The sequence below is a fragment of the Gekko japonicus genome, unplaced genomic scaffold (genome assembly GCF_001447785.1).
Source record: "Gekko japonicus isolate JY-2015 unplaced genomic scaffold, Gekko_japonicus_V1.1 scaffold535, whole genome shotgun sequence".
NCBI classification, from domain to species: Eukaryota; Metazoa; Chordata; class Lepidosauria; order Squamata; family Gekkonidae; genus Gekko; species Gekko japonicus.
Genome location: NW_015163621.1, coordinates 878,357 through 896,189, shown reverse-complemented (window position 1 = coordinate 896,189; position 17,833 = coordinate 878,357). Strand labels below are relative to the sequence as shown.

The 17,833-nt window shown below is 46.4% G+C and overlaps 1 protein-coding gene across 1 annotated transcript in view; it reads right to left on the bottom strand.

The window, feature by feature from the left end:
* Window positions 1-17,833, bottom strand: part of LOC107107195 (connector enhancer of kinase suppressor of ras 2-like) — a 579,263-nt gene that overhangs the window by 120,273 nt on the left and 441,157 nt on the right. The window contains exons 12-13 of the mRNA XM_015407453.1: window positions 9,508-9,594; window positions 8,413-8,669 (exon numbers count right to left, since the gene is read on the bottom strand). Coding sequence (XP_015262939.1) covers window positions 8,413-8,669; window positions 9,508-9,594 — 344 coding nt within the window. The remainder of the gene's footprint in view (window positions 1-8,412; window positions 8,670-9,507; window positions 9,595-17,833) is intronic.

Below are 17,833 nucleotides of genomic sequence, written 5' to 3'. Positions count from 1 at the left end.
ACTCTTTCCAGTACCCAAACCCCTTCTCTTGAAACATCAGTACTCATTTTGAGTTTTTAACTGACTCTTAAGGTCTCTACAGCCAGTTTCTAACCACACCAGACAAGGGATCTCTGCACTCTTCAGTGCTAACTCCCTGTCTATCTGACTGGGCAGGGAATTTTATTCTCTCCTTAGAAGATCTATCCCCTTTCCTTGGCCCAAATGAGGGTCTCCATCTAACTACCTACTGGTCCTTGCCAACTTTCCCCAGATCTCCTGTCTGTGTTAGACTCTCTCAGTTAAGGTTGAATTCTGAAAATCTTCCTCCTCAGCATTCAACTCTAAAGTCTTTCTCTGCTAAGCTGATGCTAACCAATCAGATTGTTTGGAGCAGCCTGTCACTCTGTGAAGAATGAACCGTTAACAGTCCTTAGGCTGTTTGTACAGCACTTCTAAGCTTTTAAAAAGCACAGTCCGTCACAGCTGCCAAACTCTAGGAGGGGCCTGGAGATTGATCTCCAGATGACAACAATCAGTTCCCTTGGAGGAAATGGTTACTTTGTAGGGTGGACTCTGTGGCATTAAACCTTGCTGAGGTCTCTCCCCTCCCCCAAACCCCAGTCTCCCTAGGTTCCACCCCTCAAATCTCCAGGAATTTCCAAGTCAGAGTTAGCAACCCTATGGGGGGGGATGGACAGCTGCTACATGTCCGAGTCAGCCATGTGCATGTTGCCAAGATGGTAACTACTTCCTGCATTAAGCTCCTTCAAGTCTTTTGTTATTTAATCTCTAGAAGGGTGAACTACCCAATTAGACTCCATTTTATTAGGTGTAGGCTTTCCCTCTCTTAAAACAGTGGCGTTTCCCAAAGGACAGACTTAATCAAATTCATTAGCCTTATTAAGGGCAGGATGTAAAGCTAAGCAAAGCTCCCCAGCAAAAATGGCATGACCTTTCCATTGCCTTTACGACCTTGCCGTGAAAAGGATAGCATTTCCTGACATGAATATTCTACTTAGCTCAAGGTTGTATGACGGCTTTAAACCCGGGCATCCGGCCAACTGCATTTGTTAACCATCTCCCAATCTGTACAGCAAAGTCTGCATCCTTAAAGCAACTGATGAAAGCACTCCATGTATTTCAATTTTAGGTTTTCGATTCCACATCCCTTCCTAAACATTTATTTGAATAAGAGTGCTCCATGTAATTATGAGTTTTGTGACGTCCCCCCCCCTCCTGACTCCAAGTTTAATCCACCCAGCAGCCACTCTCCCATAACAAATTTTTGATTTCTTCAAAACTGATGCTGCAGAGGGAAGGAAAATGAAACAATGGCCAAAGTATAAACGATTCCTAACCAAATTATTGACACATATGTGTACAGCGCTCTTTTATGGGCAAGCTGGCAAGACTCGGGGGCCAAAGCAGAGGTTTGGGAGCAGTCCTGTGTCTGGGAACCTCCCTCTGGGTGATTCCACACTAGACCTTTAATCCTGGTTCAACCCTGTCCCGAACTGACTTTCTATACTACACTCGAGTTCACCCCTATAATTATCTTGGGGTACTTTTTGTTTCCACATTATGTTGAGGTCACCCCAGTTTCACCCCACACTTGTCCTGGGATAAACGGACGCTGCTATAACCAGGGATAAATGCAAGGTATTGTGTCGCGAGTTGAACTCTGATAAAACCAGGGATGAGATCCAAGTCCAGAAAGGACCCCCCCTCTCTTGGATATTTAAAAAGTGTCCGGGATAAGGTGTGATAATCCTTTGCTCCCTAGTCCAATTCCACTCTGTACTCCTCCACAGCCGATTTCCCCATCCAGCATTTGCAGATACATGCTTCCAGTAACAGTGATAAAAGTGTGGGCGTGTGCGGGGTTCAAGGCAGAAGAAGTGCATTGTGGGGGAAGCAGTTCCTCCCCCTACACTGCTTAGCTGCTTGGTTCCCAGAGACCAAGGTTTCTGCCAGAAACCTAAATTTGCCCTTCAGCCACAGAACAGGGAGCCAGAGCCATTCTGAAGATCACAGTTCAAATAGTCCAGACGTATTTGCACAGAACGACATCTCACGAACCCCAGGAAAACAATGGGCTTGGAAATGGATCCACTTCTCCACAAGGGCTGAAAGGGCAAGAAAACTGCTCTGAAAATACAAACAGGTCAGACAAGGACGGGCAGGCCGATGAGATCAGGTGGGAGATGAGAAAAGCTCACTTATTGAGTTGGCCGAGTGCATTCGCACATGGCATTGTGATGCATTTATAAAAGCCCTCCAGGTCTGAAGCCATGCAAACCGAAATCTCTGGCTTACTATTGACAAGCCGTCGCCTGTGCCAAGTTCGAGACGAGATCAAATCAAGAAGAGACACGGTGGTAATGAATTTACTCTCGGCACCGCGTGTCTCTGGCTAAATTGCCATTTTCAACTTTCCACCCATGTAAGGGAGAAGCTATGATTTCCAAAATGCACTCCACAGTTACTCTTAACCAACTGCTGTAAATTTTATTTCCTTGCTGCATTTTCCCATTATGCGATCAGCCTGGTTTTGGCTACCTACAGTACATTTCTCGGTACAGCTGTAATGAAAACAGTAATTTCCCAAAATGCCCAACTGTGAAAGAACCAAGGAAGGGTTGAAAAGAAACTCAGCTGGAATACAGAGACTTTTGAGCAGGCATTTCCCCTTCGGCGGCGGCTGTTGCTACAAAGCAGCCAACTCTGAGTGACAGTTTCCCTTAAAGCTTTTTGTACAGTTACGTTACTGACTCAGTTGCATGGCGGCCGATGTGGTCATTCCCATCTATGTCCACGTAAGGAAGAAGCTAAACTTCGATAAATCCTCACCCTGTCGCCAAGGCTACAAAACTGTTTGTTCTCTGATTGAAAGACCACAATCGTGCCATATTATTGGCTCAGAACAATCCAGTTTCACAGAAGGTTATATGAAATGCGCTGGGTTTTTTGGATGGGGAGGGGTACCCCCTGCATTTAAGGGCCAAATGACACAAGAATCTCTGGGTATGAACTCCCAAGCATTTCTTTTCAAAAACAGACATTCAGGGCCCCGATTTAGATTACGACCATGGAATGGAAGTAGAGGGTGGCCCATTCTGCACCTCGCATTCACTCCGCTTTCTAACCAAACCCAGCCTGGAATAGAAATCCCCCTCTACACTGTGTGCCACTTTCACTTTGATAGATTGCCGGATTTTATGGCCCTGTCCAGACTGCATGCCGGCTTTCACTTCCTTTGTTTGATCTCTCCGTTTTATGGTAGCTGTCTGCATAGATTTATGGCCATTTTATGGTCATTCGGGGGTCCGGAGGGATTTGAATGTAGTTTTGAGCCATGTGTTTGCCTACAACACTTGATCTTAGCCGGGAGCCTTTTTTTCTGTTCCAGTGTGGGTTTAGTAAAACAGCGGAGCAAATGCTAGATGCAGAGCGGGCTGGTGTTAAGATTCCTCCGTCCTTTCCTGACCCGAAATGGTGCTGCAGAGCTTCTGTTTGCCCTCATGGCAGCAAACGTAACACACAGGTCCTGCTGATTTTTTTCTGCTGAAGACCTGTACATTTACCTCGCCAGCAAAAACAGCAGGTCCACAGGGGAAAATTGCATTTGGGTCAAGAAGAACATCTATTTATTTTAAAGACTTATTAGCGGCCTTTCTACCTTACAGAAACTTCTAGGCGGCTCACAATGTCAATGATAATTAAATATGAAATACAAACACACCACTAATTAAAATCAATAATTTAAAACTGCTGGTGGTAGGCAAGGAAAACTAATCATAAGAGTAGCTTTGCTGGATCACACCGGAGGCCCAGCATCCCATTTCACACAGTGGCCAACCAGTCATCCCAGAGGGCTGACAAACAGCACAGCACAAAACAACAACAACAACAACAACAAAATAGCTTTGCCAGTGCAAAATAGCCAATAAACCAATATATACAATAAGTACACGGCACAATATTCTATTGCCTAGTAGTATGAGTACTTATCACTTTATCAAGTACAAACAATATGTTTTTACTGGCCATCTGACAGCAGTGCTGATTCTGTGAACTTAGGCAGATCATGAGAGAGAGCACAGGGAGGGTTGCATCAATGCTTAGTTCTCGTGGCCCTTTCTCACACGCCCAGGGAAATGCCCGGAGAGGAGACGACTGAGAGGTGATATGATAACCACTGTCATATAGAGAACGGTACGGAGGTTTTTTTTGTTGCCCCAGAAGGTTGTACCAGAACCAACGGGTTGAAATTAAACCAGAAGAGTTTTCGGCTAAACATTAGGAAGAACTTCCTGACAGAGGGGTTCCTCAGTGGAAAAGGCTTCCTCAGGAGGTGGTGGGTTTTCCTTCTTTGGAGGTTTTCAAAGAGAGGCTAGATGGCCATCTGACCAGCAATGCCGATTCTCTGAACTTACACAGGTTATAAGAGGGAGGGCAGGAAGGGTCGCCTCAGTGCTTAGTTCTTGTGGCCCTTCCTTACACACCCAGGAAAATGCTGATTGCCACTATTTTTTTGAGCTTACTCACTCAACCTGTTTTGGTTACCTAATCTATTTCTTTGGGTTAGGTTTTGTTATTGTCCTGCCCGCCTCCCGTTGGAACCAACAAACAGATCCTAGAGGCTGTGAAGGGAAAGCTTAAACCTTTTTACCCCTTTGCAGTCCCAATAAAAGGTAAAGGTTCCCTTGCTCGAAAGCCAGTCGAATCCGACTCTAGGGTTGCGGTGCTCATCTCCGTTTCAAAGCCGAAGAGCTAGCGCTGTCCGAAGACGTTTCCGTGGTCATGTGGCCGGCATGACTAAACCCCAAGGCGCACGGAACGCTGTCACCTTCCCACTGAAGTGGTACCTAGTTATCTACTTGCAATTTCTTGCTTTCGAACTGCTAGGTTGGCAGGAGCTGGAACTAGAGACAGGAGCTCACTCCATCATGCGGCACACTCGGGTCTCGAACTGCTGAACTACCGACCTTCCACAACCTGCAGTTCAGTGTCTTAACCACTTGAGCCACCGCAGCTCCGCAGTCCCAATACCTGCTTTCTAAAAGCAAAAAACCCGCAGCTCGTTCACAGAACTCCCAGTATCTTGTACACTTCAGTTCTAAGCAACACCACCGCATAGCTCCACTGTCAAGGGGGAGCAATGAAGATGCAGGCCCCCCCTCCCCTTGGTGCCCCATGGCACTGAGTTCTGTATCCACCAGACCCTTATTAAAGAGTTGGCCACCTGACAATCCTCCTCACCTGCAGAGGTCTCCCGTTTATGGAGATTAGGTTGGGGATCCAGACCAAGGGCTCTTCTGTGATTGCGCTGACTGTCGAGGCTCAGCTAAACATTCCATGACCCAAGTTGATTCAGGGGCTGCCTGACCTGGCTTGGATCCCATGTCAAAGGGAGTCAGAGGCATCTGATGAAGGGAGCTCTGTCTCTTGAAAGATCATACCTCAAAAATCTAGTTGGTCGCCAAGGGGCTATTGGACTCAAATCTAGTTGTTCTCCTGCAGATCAACACTGCTACCTGCTGAAACGATGCAGATTGTGGCAGAACCTGAGCATGTTTTACACCAGGTGAGACTACTAATCTGGGAGAACAGGGTTTGATTCCCCTACTCCTCCACTTGCACCTGCTGGATGACCTTGGGCAAGCCATAGTTCTGTCAGAGCTGTTCTTGAAAAAGAGCAGTTTTCTGCCAGAGCTCTCTCAGCCCCGCCTACCTCACAGGGTGTCTGTTGTGTGGAGGGGAAGGGAAAGGAGTTTGTAAGCCGCTCTGAGACTCCCTTGGGTAGTGAAGGGCGGGGTATACATCCAATCTCTTCTTCTTCATAAAAGGAGGGTGGTTTGGTTTTTTTTTTTGCTGATTACCCTCCCCATTGTGGATCCCACCCCCATAGTTGCCTCAGGGGTCCACTGACTCCCGGGTGCATAGGAGCAGGAGGGAAAAGTACCTCAGCAAGTGCTGTTCCACTCACATTCGGCGCAGTCCCCTCCCTGACATGTACTTTGTTTCATTCGTTGCACAATGATTTTGAGTATAGCTTTAGAACAAAAAAAAGGGCTTTTTATAGATAATAATACTAGCAACAGCAGTAGCACTCAAACTGTAATGAACAAAAGGGGATTAAAAATGAAACAGGAGGTGACAATTATACTGATGCGGCTGTGTCCTATCTACTACACGCTGCAGCAAAAATTAAGCAAAAATCCCATCATTTTCAGTTGCACATCCTTGCACAAAGATATGATGGTCCAAACTAAACAACTTTTGTTTACCGAGACTAATGAAGTATAACAATGCTAAATTCCAATGCATAACAACTTAATTATGTCTCAGGGGCTATAAACATGAACGGCTTCATGAGAAGGAATTTTTGCACGTGAGTGATGATGGAAAGGAAGCACAAGTGTTGGACACATTCAGTGGCGACACTTCAGGGAAGCAGGACAGAAATGCAGAGAAACAGGTGGGAGTTGCAGAGTTTATATGACTGCAAAAAGTAAAAATTCTAATGTGCATAGCATTATAAATATTCTTCTAAAGTCCATATCCTATTGCCTCTCTACAGGCTTTTGTTAGAGTGGCTATGGACCCTTTGATTGGTTGAGCTGCTGTGTTGTCACAGAGGAACGGTGCCAGCAGAAGGACTCTGTAGCTGCCACTGGCTAAGCTGCCCATATCCTAGACAGGGGAGGGGCTGTGGCTCAGCAGCTAAGCAAAGGCATTGCATACAGAAGGTCCTGGGTTCAAGTCCCCAGATCCCCAGTTAAAGGACCTTCCTCTGCGCAAGATCCCAGAGAGCTTCTGCCATCAGCGCAGACAACACTGAGCTGGATGAGCCAATGGTCTGATCCAGTAAGAACCAGCTTCATATGTTCATAAATCTGTGTATCAAGAGCGGAATCCCAGATATGGTGACAGGTGCACAACACTGGCTTGCCACAGGCTTTTCCAGGCTTTTCATGCAATCTTTCCTTAGCTACCATATGCTTAATGGTTTCATGAATATATGCATAAAACAAACTAATAATCGCCTACTAGGGAGGAATTATATAAGGACAACTACCAACTAAAGGGAGGAATTATATAAGGACAACTACCAATTTCAAGGAGGATAAACCAAAATTTATTGACATCTCTTCTAAAAAAAATGCTGTTTGGGATCTGGTGTGCTATAATGCAACTCAATACCAAAAGCCAAGAATAAGTTATAAACTCATTTTCAGACCATGTTTCCCCCCCACCTCTGTAGGCTGCTTCATTATCACAAGGCCCACTGAAAACCATCGACTTCTCTTCCAAGTAGATCAGGGCTTTATAAATTCAACACCGAGGCTTCAAAGATTTGTGACACCTCTGGAGCGGTAAAATCAAACTTGTAAATTGCAGTGATGAGGTCCGAACCTGTCTTCTGCTTTCTCTGATGCTCTTTCAATGACATGATTGCATCGGTGCCTTGACGGATTGACTGAGAGAGTGTTCTCTCTTGGCACTACGTTTGTATAAATCTATTTTCTCCTCCGAGACTTTGTCTGATGCTGAAAGATTGTCACAGAGCATCCAGGAATAAAAGACAATGCCCACCACCATAAGAGATTGTCTGGTCTCTACCATAAATACCCCTACAAGGTTACCCTGGAACAGTACTGAGTCAGAGCTTAAAACTAGAGGCACAGAAAACATCATAGGCTGAACACTTCCCACAGCAATGCTGTGAGCTGACATGGGTTGCATCCAGTTGGACGTTCATGACTTCTGCAGGCTTGCAATAAACTCCAAGATGTAACCTTCTTCAAGAAGGGAGTCCAATGGCATGGTAAAGGCTATTTAAATTCACTATGACCTAAAGTTTCACTAAAGGTAAAAGTTCCCCTTGCTCGAAAGCTAGTCGGATCTGACTCTAGGGGGCGGTGCTCATCTCTGTTTCCAAGCCAAAGAGCTAGCGCTGTCCGAAGACGTTTCCGTGGTCATGTGGCCGGCATGACTAAACGCCGAGGTGCATGGAACGCTGTTACCTTCCCACCGAAGCGGTACCTATTTATCTACTTGCAATTTCTTGCTTTCGAACTGCTAGGTTGGCAGGAGCTGGGACAGAAGACGGGAGCTCACTCTGTCATGTGGCACTCGGGTCTCGAACTGCCGAGCTACTGACCTCCCGGTCTGCAGCTCAGCGTCTTAACCTCTGAGCCAAAGACATGATCTAACTGACTTCAGCATCAGATGCAGTGGGCTATACCGAATGAAAGCCACTGGAAAAACAAAGCATTAGCCTTGAAGCGACACTGTGTCATTGTTTGCTGCAACAGACTAACACAGATACTCCCGTGACATCTAACCTCGGTGTTCTGGTTTTGCTGATCTCAGCCGCCGAGGCTCAAAACAAAAGAAAGCGTCAAGTGAGCCTAAAGGACTTACGTGATAAAGTGGCACAGTGTTGCTCTCAGCTAAGGAGAAATTCAAAACCTCTTGCTGTCCACCAGGTTCAAGCCGCACGCTCACAGACGAGGTCAACATGGAGGGGCTAATGGGGTAATTGGGGCTCCCGCTGTTCTTGCCCTTTTTCCGTGACCTTCGCCCGGTGTCCCTCTTGTTGTCTTTCTGAGTCAGAGGCTCCTCCTGGATCACCAAGATCTTGTCATCGCTCAGATACCGCAGGAGTGAGTTCTCCGAATCTGGAAGGGAGGGAGGGAAAATGGAAAGACAACTAAGATAAACAAAACTCCACTTCAGTGCCGATAAGAACTTAAGCTTAAGCACACTTAGGAGAACAGGCACAAGGGAAACCTCAAGCAGGTCCTTCTGAATATTGCAATGCGACGTTTTCAAGAGATCCCACTGAGCTTTTGTTCAACAGGGAGGCATCTCTAGTCCTGAATATTTTGCAAAGCATTAGACACAGCTACATCCGACCAGATCTTTGCAGCCTACAGACCCCCCCCCCCAAAGAGGCTCTTAAAGACAAGTAGTTCTTTGGCATGCCTACTTGGAGGAAGCCGGTCTGTATAGCATGATAACTATAAAATGCATTTCACTTTGCTTCTTCCTTCGGGGAAATGAGATCAACAGCTCTTTGCTCTTTCACCTACTGAACAGTCCCTCCAAAACTTCAACATATATTCAAGGAGAAGAGATAAGTTATTTGAGTTTTAATCTTGAACACTTGAAGCCACCTTATACTGAGTCAGACCACTGGTCTATCAAGGTCAGTGCTGCCTACTTGGACTAGCAGAAACTCTCCAGGGTCTCAGACAGATGCCTTTCACATCGCCTACCACCTGGTCCTTCCGAATGGGGGTCGAACATGGGATTTTCTGCATGCAAAGCAGTTGTTCTATCACTGTGCCATGGCTAGATTTGCAACATGTCTTGGGATGTGCATGTTTGATAGACCCCGACATTGCTACAGAATTTGCAGCTTCCTGCTCAAGAGCAGCATTGGGAAATGGGGGGGGGGGAGAGACGGAATGTTCTGATAAACTCTCGCTTTTGTGTGCTGGCAAAAGCACTCACCTCGGCTGCCCCTCTTGTACATATTTGTCTCTTTTGATTCTCCTATCCAGCTGTATTCTGTTGGCATAGAAACTGGTCTCAGATCACCTGGAAAAAGTGCAAAAGGAAAGCAATTAAAATTTTGGAACTCATTAAAAGAAGGGTTAGTTAGTTATATGCTCAAAAGGCACAGTGCATGTTAAGTTGGGAGGGGAAAAACCCAGCAATCTGGTGCACCTAACAATTGGTGCGTGCAGTTTCCAGAATGTGCTGGAATGATGGAAATCTATAAACAGGAAAGGGCCAATGGTTTGTATCTCTGCCCACCCCCCCTATAAGCAGACAAGATCATCTGTTAGCCTATGCAGGCTCATAATGAGCCGAAATGGCTCATAAGAATGATCTACCCCTTCAAAGTGCTAAAACAAATTGCTCAGTTTGGGGAGCCGGCTCCCCGTCTCAAGCCAGTTACATGCAAGGCTTCTTAAAATCTGTCAAAAGTCTTCTAGCATCTCTACAATGGCCTGATTTGGGGGGGGGGCAGATATTCTACCACTCCCCACACCACTGCATAGGAACACGGTCACCGCAACTAGAAAGGGATCGTGTAGAACTTGAAAAGGTGCAGAAAAGAGCAGCCAGAATAATCAGGGGGCTACAGCAGCTGCCCTGTGAGGATCTGTTAAAACACTTGGAGTCTTCTTACTTTCTTATGCTCCCTTTTCCTGAGGCATAGAAGGGTTTCCGTGACATAGAGCCGGGTGTTACAGAAAAAGGTTTTGGTACAACTGAAGCTTAGGCAGAAGACTTAAAGCTGGCTCCAGATGGGGGCTGGCGGCAGCAAGCAGAGCGGGGAATGGGAACAGCCTCCATGTGCCCCAGTCCTCCAATGCTTGTTGTTGCTGCTACTGCTGCCCTAACCTCCACTCCTGCCCCTGCTGCTTCCTGTTTGGTGTAGTGGTTAAGTGTGCAGACTCTAATCTGGGAGAACCGGGTTTGATTCCCCACTCCTCCACTCGCACCTGGCTGGATGACCTTGGCGTTTCTGTCAAGTGCTCTCTCAGCCCCGCCTACCTCACAGGGTGTCTGTTGTGGGGAGGGGAAGGGAAAGGAGTTTGTAAGCCGCTCTGAGACTCCTTTGGGTAGTGAAGGGCAGGGTATAAATCCAATCTCTTCTTCTTCCTCTGTAGCACCTGTGGATTGTGTGGCTGCCCTCACAGCCCGCATCCCCCCTTTCGGCCCTTTAAAGGGGTTTTCTTTTCTTCTTTCCTCCCAGCTGTGCTGCAGGGCTACAGCACAGCTCAGTCAATAAATGAAAAGAGCCTCTGAAGGGCTGGAAAGGGGGCAGTATGGAGCTTAGCGCCTTCCTCCTCCCCGTGATGGCTACAAAGAAGTGTCCAGGTGAGCACTCTGCCCTACAGTTTCCCCTTTCCTTCATAAGAACATAGGAACATAAGAGAAGCCAGTGTTGGATCAGGCCAATGGCCCATCCAGTCCAACACTCTGTGTCACACAGTGGCCAGAAATACCAGTGCCATCAGGAGGTCCACCAGTGGGGCCAGGACATTAGAAGCCCTCCCTTCAGAGCAACTGGTTTTGTATTTTCTGTGGAGCAAAGGCGGGGGGAATAGGAGCCAGATGAGCTGAGTACAGACTGGACATAGTGCTGTCTGGATGCTCCCCATTACAGTGGGGCGTTCCCGCTGCCCCTGTGGGAGGAAATGCCCACGTGGGAAGCACTCTAAACAAACAGATAATGAATACTCAGATGGGTCTCAGTGACCTTGCCCAAGACCGGTCATGAATAGGTTGGCATGTCTATGCAGAACTGGCAGATACGCAACCTGCACCCATAATCTGTACTTTGCATTTTTTGCCAATCACGCGGAGAAAGTGCAGGCTCACACAGCTTGTGTTCTACGAAGAACAAGCAATCAACTGGTGGTGTTGGAGATGAGCATTTTATCCTCCACATTTAGTCATCTTCAGAGAGCTTCAGTGAAGGGGTTTGGTAAATTCTTAGCACAAGCGTCTGACAAGCCTCCACCACTTCCCACTGAGTCCTGGAACTCACCCTTGTGTGCTAACTGACTATGTAGGTGGCATCGCCCTAGCCTCCATGCAGGGTAAAGGACAAGTGGTCATACTGCACCTGTCTTTCCCTCCCTATCATGGCTAATAGTGTTTTCTCATAGCTCCTATTATTGTTAGACATTGGGAAACCTGGTCATGTACCCCCAACATCACATAGTCCCTGGTAGGTCATTGACTGATTAATGGAATTTATGCACCTGACTTTCTGCCATTATTAGCACCAAAGGGGGCTTACGATGTTATAAAAACAGTTCAAAACAAAAAATGTTACAATACAGCTTAAAATAAAAGGTGAGCTCAGACTATTGTTATGAATCTTTAAAGTGCTGCAGGATTGCCCTTACTGCAGAGAACCTCTTTAGAATTGACAGCATTTATGGTAGTTGATGCCCACTGGAGTTGGTGAGCAATAGATTCAGGATAGTTGAAAGGAAGCACTTAAGAACATAAGAGAAGCCAATGTTGGATCAGACCAAAGGGCCATCCAGTCCAGCCCTCTGTCACAAAGTGGCCAAAAATACCAGGTGCCATCAGGAGGGCCATCAGTGGGCCCAGGACACTAGAAGCCCTTCCACTGTTGCCCCCCCCCCGCACCAAGAATACAGAGCATCACTCTCTTTGGGTGAAGAAGTACTTCCTTTTATCTGTTCTAACCCGACCGCTCAGCAATTTCATGGAGTGCCCACGAGTTCTTGTATTGTGAGAAAGGGAGAAAAGTACCTCTTTCTCTACCTGCTCTTTCCCATGCATAATCTTATAAACCTCAATCATGTCTCCCCTCAGTCGTCATTTCTCCAAGCTAAAGAGCCCCAAGCGCTTCCAACCCTTTTATCATTCTACTTGCCCTTTTCTGCATTTTTCTAATGCTATAATATCTAACTAACTTCAGCCCCGGTCACACGGGCTGGAAAATGCGGGGGGGAAGCATGGCTGTTTGCCCCGGAGCAAAGTAAAACGCGGCAGCCCAATCACACGTTCCGTCGAGTTCCGATGGTTAGGCCGTTAGGTGCCGATCACATGGCTATCCCGAAGCACGGCAAAGAAGCAGCGTGGTGCGATCACACCGGCAATCGCTAGGTGCCGCTTCCGTGGCAAATGGGATTTTTTCCCTCTCACCGACGTTTGCGCATGCGCCGTGGAGGCGTTTGTGCGCATCCTGTGGAGACTAAAAAAAACCCATCCGGTTTGCGATGGGACATGGACGGGTGCCGGATGCCATGGGATTCAAGTAGAAATGCAATCAGACGCACGCCCCTGCCCCGCGGTTTCTGGAAACTAGTGCGCTTTCTGCAGTAGTTTTTTACTCCACATCTTCAGCGGGAAGCCACAGGTTAGCCACGGGTGCACTACGCTTCTCAGATGTTGCAGTGTGATTGAGCACCGAAAATCCACCTGTCATTCATGTCTTTAGCGCGGCAACTTCTCCGTGTGAACGGGTCCTTCTTTAGTTAGTGGATAATTAAATTGTAGAATGCACTCCCCAGTGGATGTAGTGATGGTCACTGTTCTGGATGGCTTTAAAAAGGGGATGGGATACATTCATGGAGATGTCCATCAATGGCTACTAGCTGTGATAACTAAACAGAAGCTCCACATTCCAAGGCAGTAAACCTCTGCATAACAGTGCTTTAAGGCAACATCAGGGGAAGGCCTTGGCATCGATGCTGTTTGTTGGTCCTCCAAGGAAACTAGTTGGCCATTGTGTGAAAGCGGATGCTCAACTAGATGGACCGCTGGGCTTATCAAGCAAGACTCTTATGTTCTTATGCCTTTGTTTTATAATCTTTGTATTGTAAGGTTTTAACTTAAAAATGGATATGGACCACATTTATCGGTTCATGTGTTTTCTGACTCCTGTTTCTTTTTGGTGACAGTTGTTAATTTAGACAAATAAACTGACTTCAATTACACATTTTCAAGGGTACATTGAAAACATCTTACGACAGGGGTGTCAAACTCATTTGTTATGAGGGCCAGAACTGACATAAATGAGACCTTGTTGGGCCGGGCCATGTGTGCCATAAAATGTAATGCCAGATAGTGGAGATATAAACTTCATAAAGCACACAAACATGAAATTTTTTTTTTACTTAAAATAAAAACACGCTTAAAACATTAGCTCTGTAAGCTGCAAACCTACTTTTGATTTATTGACATTCACCATGGAAATCTCATGCTCAGAGTTCTGAGTCAAGGACCCAGGTTAAAACATGAAATGGCTGAGTGATTAAGAGAGTCTGGTGAAGCAAGTTATGATGCAGCAGCAGCAGAACTGGAAGCAGGAGATGGCCAGTTCCACTACGGGCCTAATGGAAGCCCTCCGGGGGCCTGATCCGGCCCCTGGGCCGCATGTTTGACACCCCTGTCTTAAGAGGTTTAAAGGATGTGTGAATGGGCACTCCACTGCTGCTGTTTAAAATCCATGCACTCCACCTTTTGCATGCCTTTTTGGAAGACGGAGGCATCCATCACGTGCATTATTGCATACAAACTGAACGACCAGCTTGCAGACATCTCAAGGGGAAAGGCACCTAAGAGCCTTTGAAACCCGGACTTAGACGCTATGTTTTATTCATAAAACCTTTCGGATTTGCTCTGCCTCTACACAGTGATTGCATACTTCTGTACCTCCATTTTCTACTGAGAAAACCCGGAGTAGCTGCAGGAAGAGAACCATTAAGACAGAAGGAGATCTGTAAAACTGTCTACGTAGGACCCTCTTTCTGACCTTGTCAGTCTCCATCATCGTCAACACTCACATTACACTCTAGATTGTATCAACTCCCACCTGAGATATAGAGGCAATAATAATAGTATCAATGATAATGATGATAATGATAATGATAATGATGATAATCCTTTGCAAATGCCAGTCTGGCTCTGATTTCCGAAGCCTGTTTGTTTTAGAAAGTCAAGTTATTTTCTGAAACATTAGATACTGGCTGAGCTTCCAGCTCCCAAAATAAACCCAAAGCTGGAAAAGGCTGGATGCAATCAAGAGGTTCTTTTCCCTTTTCTTTCCAGACCAGTAACTCATTTCCGCAGCTTCACTGTTTTGGAAAAAGAAAAACTCTCTCGCTCACTCTCTGTGTCTATGTACACATGCATCTGAGACAACAAAGATTTCAAAGTGCAGCCCTGCAGATGGATAAATGGAGCTTACTGTTTACTGATTTGTGACACATCTTCACTGACTCTTCCGCCCGTTAAGTGAGATGCCACTAATTCAGAATGTCATCACATGCTTTGAAGAGGCCAGGTTTTCTCTCCCTCCCCCAAGCTCTGATTACAATCTTGCTGCATATGATGAGAGCAATTAGGTTTTATTTATCTTGCTGCGTTATTAGGATGAACTTTGCAATAATCAGTTAAATGCTGAAGTGGGGGGGGGGGTAACCTAAATCCTCAGAAATGTAACATACATTCCAGATTATTTATCACTATATCTAATGGTAACATGAATGGCTCAGGCAGCAAAAGGGGGCCACCCAAGGACAAAGTAGGGGGCTCTACAGTCTTAGGGGACTCCCCAGGTGTGCCGAAGAATGTAGCTTTGTAAATTAACCAGAAGATTCTGCCTCCCAGGCTAATGAGGGCTGAGAGTGAGTCAGGAGGCATGGGATGCTGGGGTGGCTGAGCACTGTTTGGACGGGGGGGGGGACAGATGCGGATGGGGAAATTGGCCTGGTTGAGCCCTTGAGTGAACAGAATCCTGAAAGGGTCTATATAAGCCTGCCTCGCAGGGAGGGCGGGGTATAAATCAAATAAATAAATAAATAAATAAATAAATGAGATCTGGAATTCCCAAATAATTTATCTCTCTCCTTCTGCGATTCCTCGTGGGTCCCCAGATGTGTAGAGCTTATCATACAATATGCTTCGTAGCCAGTGGTGACACCCAAACATGGACAAATCACAGAAGTCCCAAAAAGTGCACACGTGTATTTCACAATTTTATATGAACCTGCCACGGCTCTTCTTTACAGGCTAGCACTTGCCGTGGTCAGCTGGGAAGCTACGAATGAGAGGGCTTCTCTATGGTGCCCCCTTGTACTTTGAAACTCCCTCCTCATGGTCATCTGTTTGGTGCCATTCTACTGGAGAACCCAGGCTCGCACGCTGTCCTTCCCTTTCCCTGAATTTGAACAGCAAGTCCTTGTACTTTTTTTTTTAACTAAAATTCAATTATTTTGATGGGTTTTATTCTGCTGTTTGATTTTTTTTTTTTTAGTTTAGTATGCTTTACTGGCATGTTGAGTTTTTCAGGTTTGTAAGCCGCTGCCCCAAGGCTTTTCTTTTCTAAAATGGAAAGCCAAGATAAAGTGCCACACAAATTTAAAAAGGAATTAAATACAAGGTTCTCTCTTTCAAAATACCCAGTCATCTCCCACCCATTGCTTCCAAGTTATAAAGAAAAGCCAGAAATGATTTTGTCGCAAGTGATGTAATACATGTTTGGAATATGCGAAACCTTCCCAATTATCCCTACAGATATTTCTGCCTCACTGAATAATAATGTGGCATGTCCGGAACACTTATTCACAATGGAAAATATGTCATTTTCAAAAGGGCAGGTTAATCTGGATCACATGTTACTTCACATCTTGGCATAATTGTGCATTGTTCCCCAATCCCAAAGAACAGACCTGGCTTCACTATACAACATCTCAAATTTAGAAGGAGACAATCTTGTACCTTTTCTTTCTTACACTTCTAACAGAAGCACATATATGTACATATATGTACTGGTTATAATTAAATAAATTGCTTTGCAGACGGGGGAGAGAAGCGACTTAGCTCTGCATGCTTTCACATTTAAAAACAGAGATAAAGCTTAATTGTGCATTTCTAGTTCAGAGAGGGGAGCTTGGTACATTAAAAATAACACACACACACAAGTAGGGGCCCACAAGAAATATACGGGAGCAGCTGTCCCATTCCCTCTACCTTTGCTTCCTCCCCAATCCCCCTTCTTCTCTGTCTTTCACTCTTTCTCCCTCACACCACCAATGCTCCCTCTAAGCTGTGAAGTCTTGTGAGCAAAAATTCTACTTTGTGAGCTACTGGCATTAAAGTTGTGAGTGAGCGATTTGGCTACTGCATAAATTAGTTTGCTCTGGAGCCATCCTTCCTGAGCTAAGACAAAAGTGTGTCAGCCGGAGGCTAAAAAACTGTGAACTAGCTCACACTAACTCAGCTTAGCGGGAACACTGCCCGCCACCTGTTCTCTTACTCTTTCTCTCCTCCATGTCTGTCACCTCTTCTTTCTTTCTGCCCCCCACCTCATCACTCTCTCTTTCTGTCTCCATCACTCTCCAAGCCGCCCACCTGCTTCCTCCCTCCTACAGCAGCAGTAGCAGTGGCAGCTCTACAGCAATCACAATGGATCTCCCAAGTACAGAGATCCATTCCCCTTAGGGTTGCCAGCTCCAGGTTGGGAAAGTCCTCGATATTTGGGGGTACAGCCTGGAGACGGTGAGGTTTGGGGAGGGAAGAGAGCTCAGCAGGGGATAATGCCATGGGGTCCACCCCGCAAAGCAGCCATTTTCTTCAGGGCAACTGATCTCTGCCATCTGGAGAGCAGTTTTAATTCTGTGTGATCTCCAGCCCTCACCTGGAGGTTGGCAATGCTAATTCCCCTGGAGGAAATGGCTGCTTTGGAGGGTGGAGTCTATGGCACTATATCTGTCTGAGGTCCCTCCCCTCCTCAAACACCATGGTCCTCAGGCTCCACCCCTCAAATCTCCAGGAATTCCCCAACCTGGATTTGGCAACCCTATCTCCCACCCAACAGCCAACCAGCCTTCCATCACCTCCCTCCCTGCAGCCTCTACCTTGGAAAACTATGGTCTTTCTCCACAGTGGGGACCAGAGCAGCTTACTTTGCTCTCCTCCTTTTTTATCTGCACAACATCCCTGTGAGGTAGGTTAGGCTGAAAGTATGTGATTGGTCCAACATCACCCAGGAGCTTCCATAGCAAGACAGGAATCTGAACCTAAGTCTCACAGATGCTGCTCTGAATGTCTTACTGCTACACCACACTGGGTTTCATAGGGTGGCTGCTGTTGAACACTTAGCAAGCAGCCAGGTCTACTTGAGTCATGCAAGTCAGGCGGTATCAAGACACCCAGAGGTTGCTGCTAGGTAGGGCTGCCAAGTGGGGACCGGGAGATAAGTGTGCCAGGTCCAAAGCTCTCACTACCGGGGGTGGGGGGGAAGGAGCTTCCCAGGAGGAGGGGGAGGGGTGGTGCT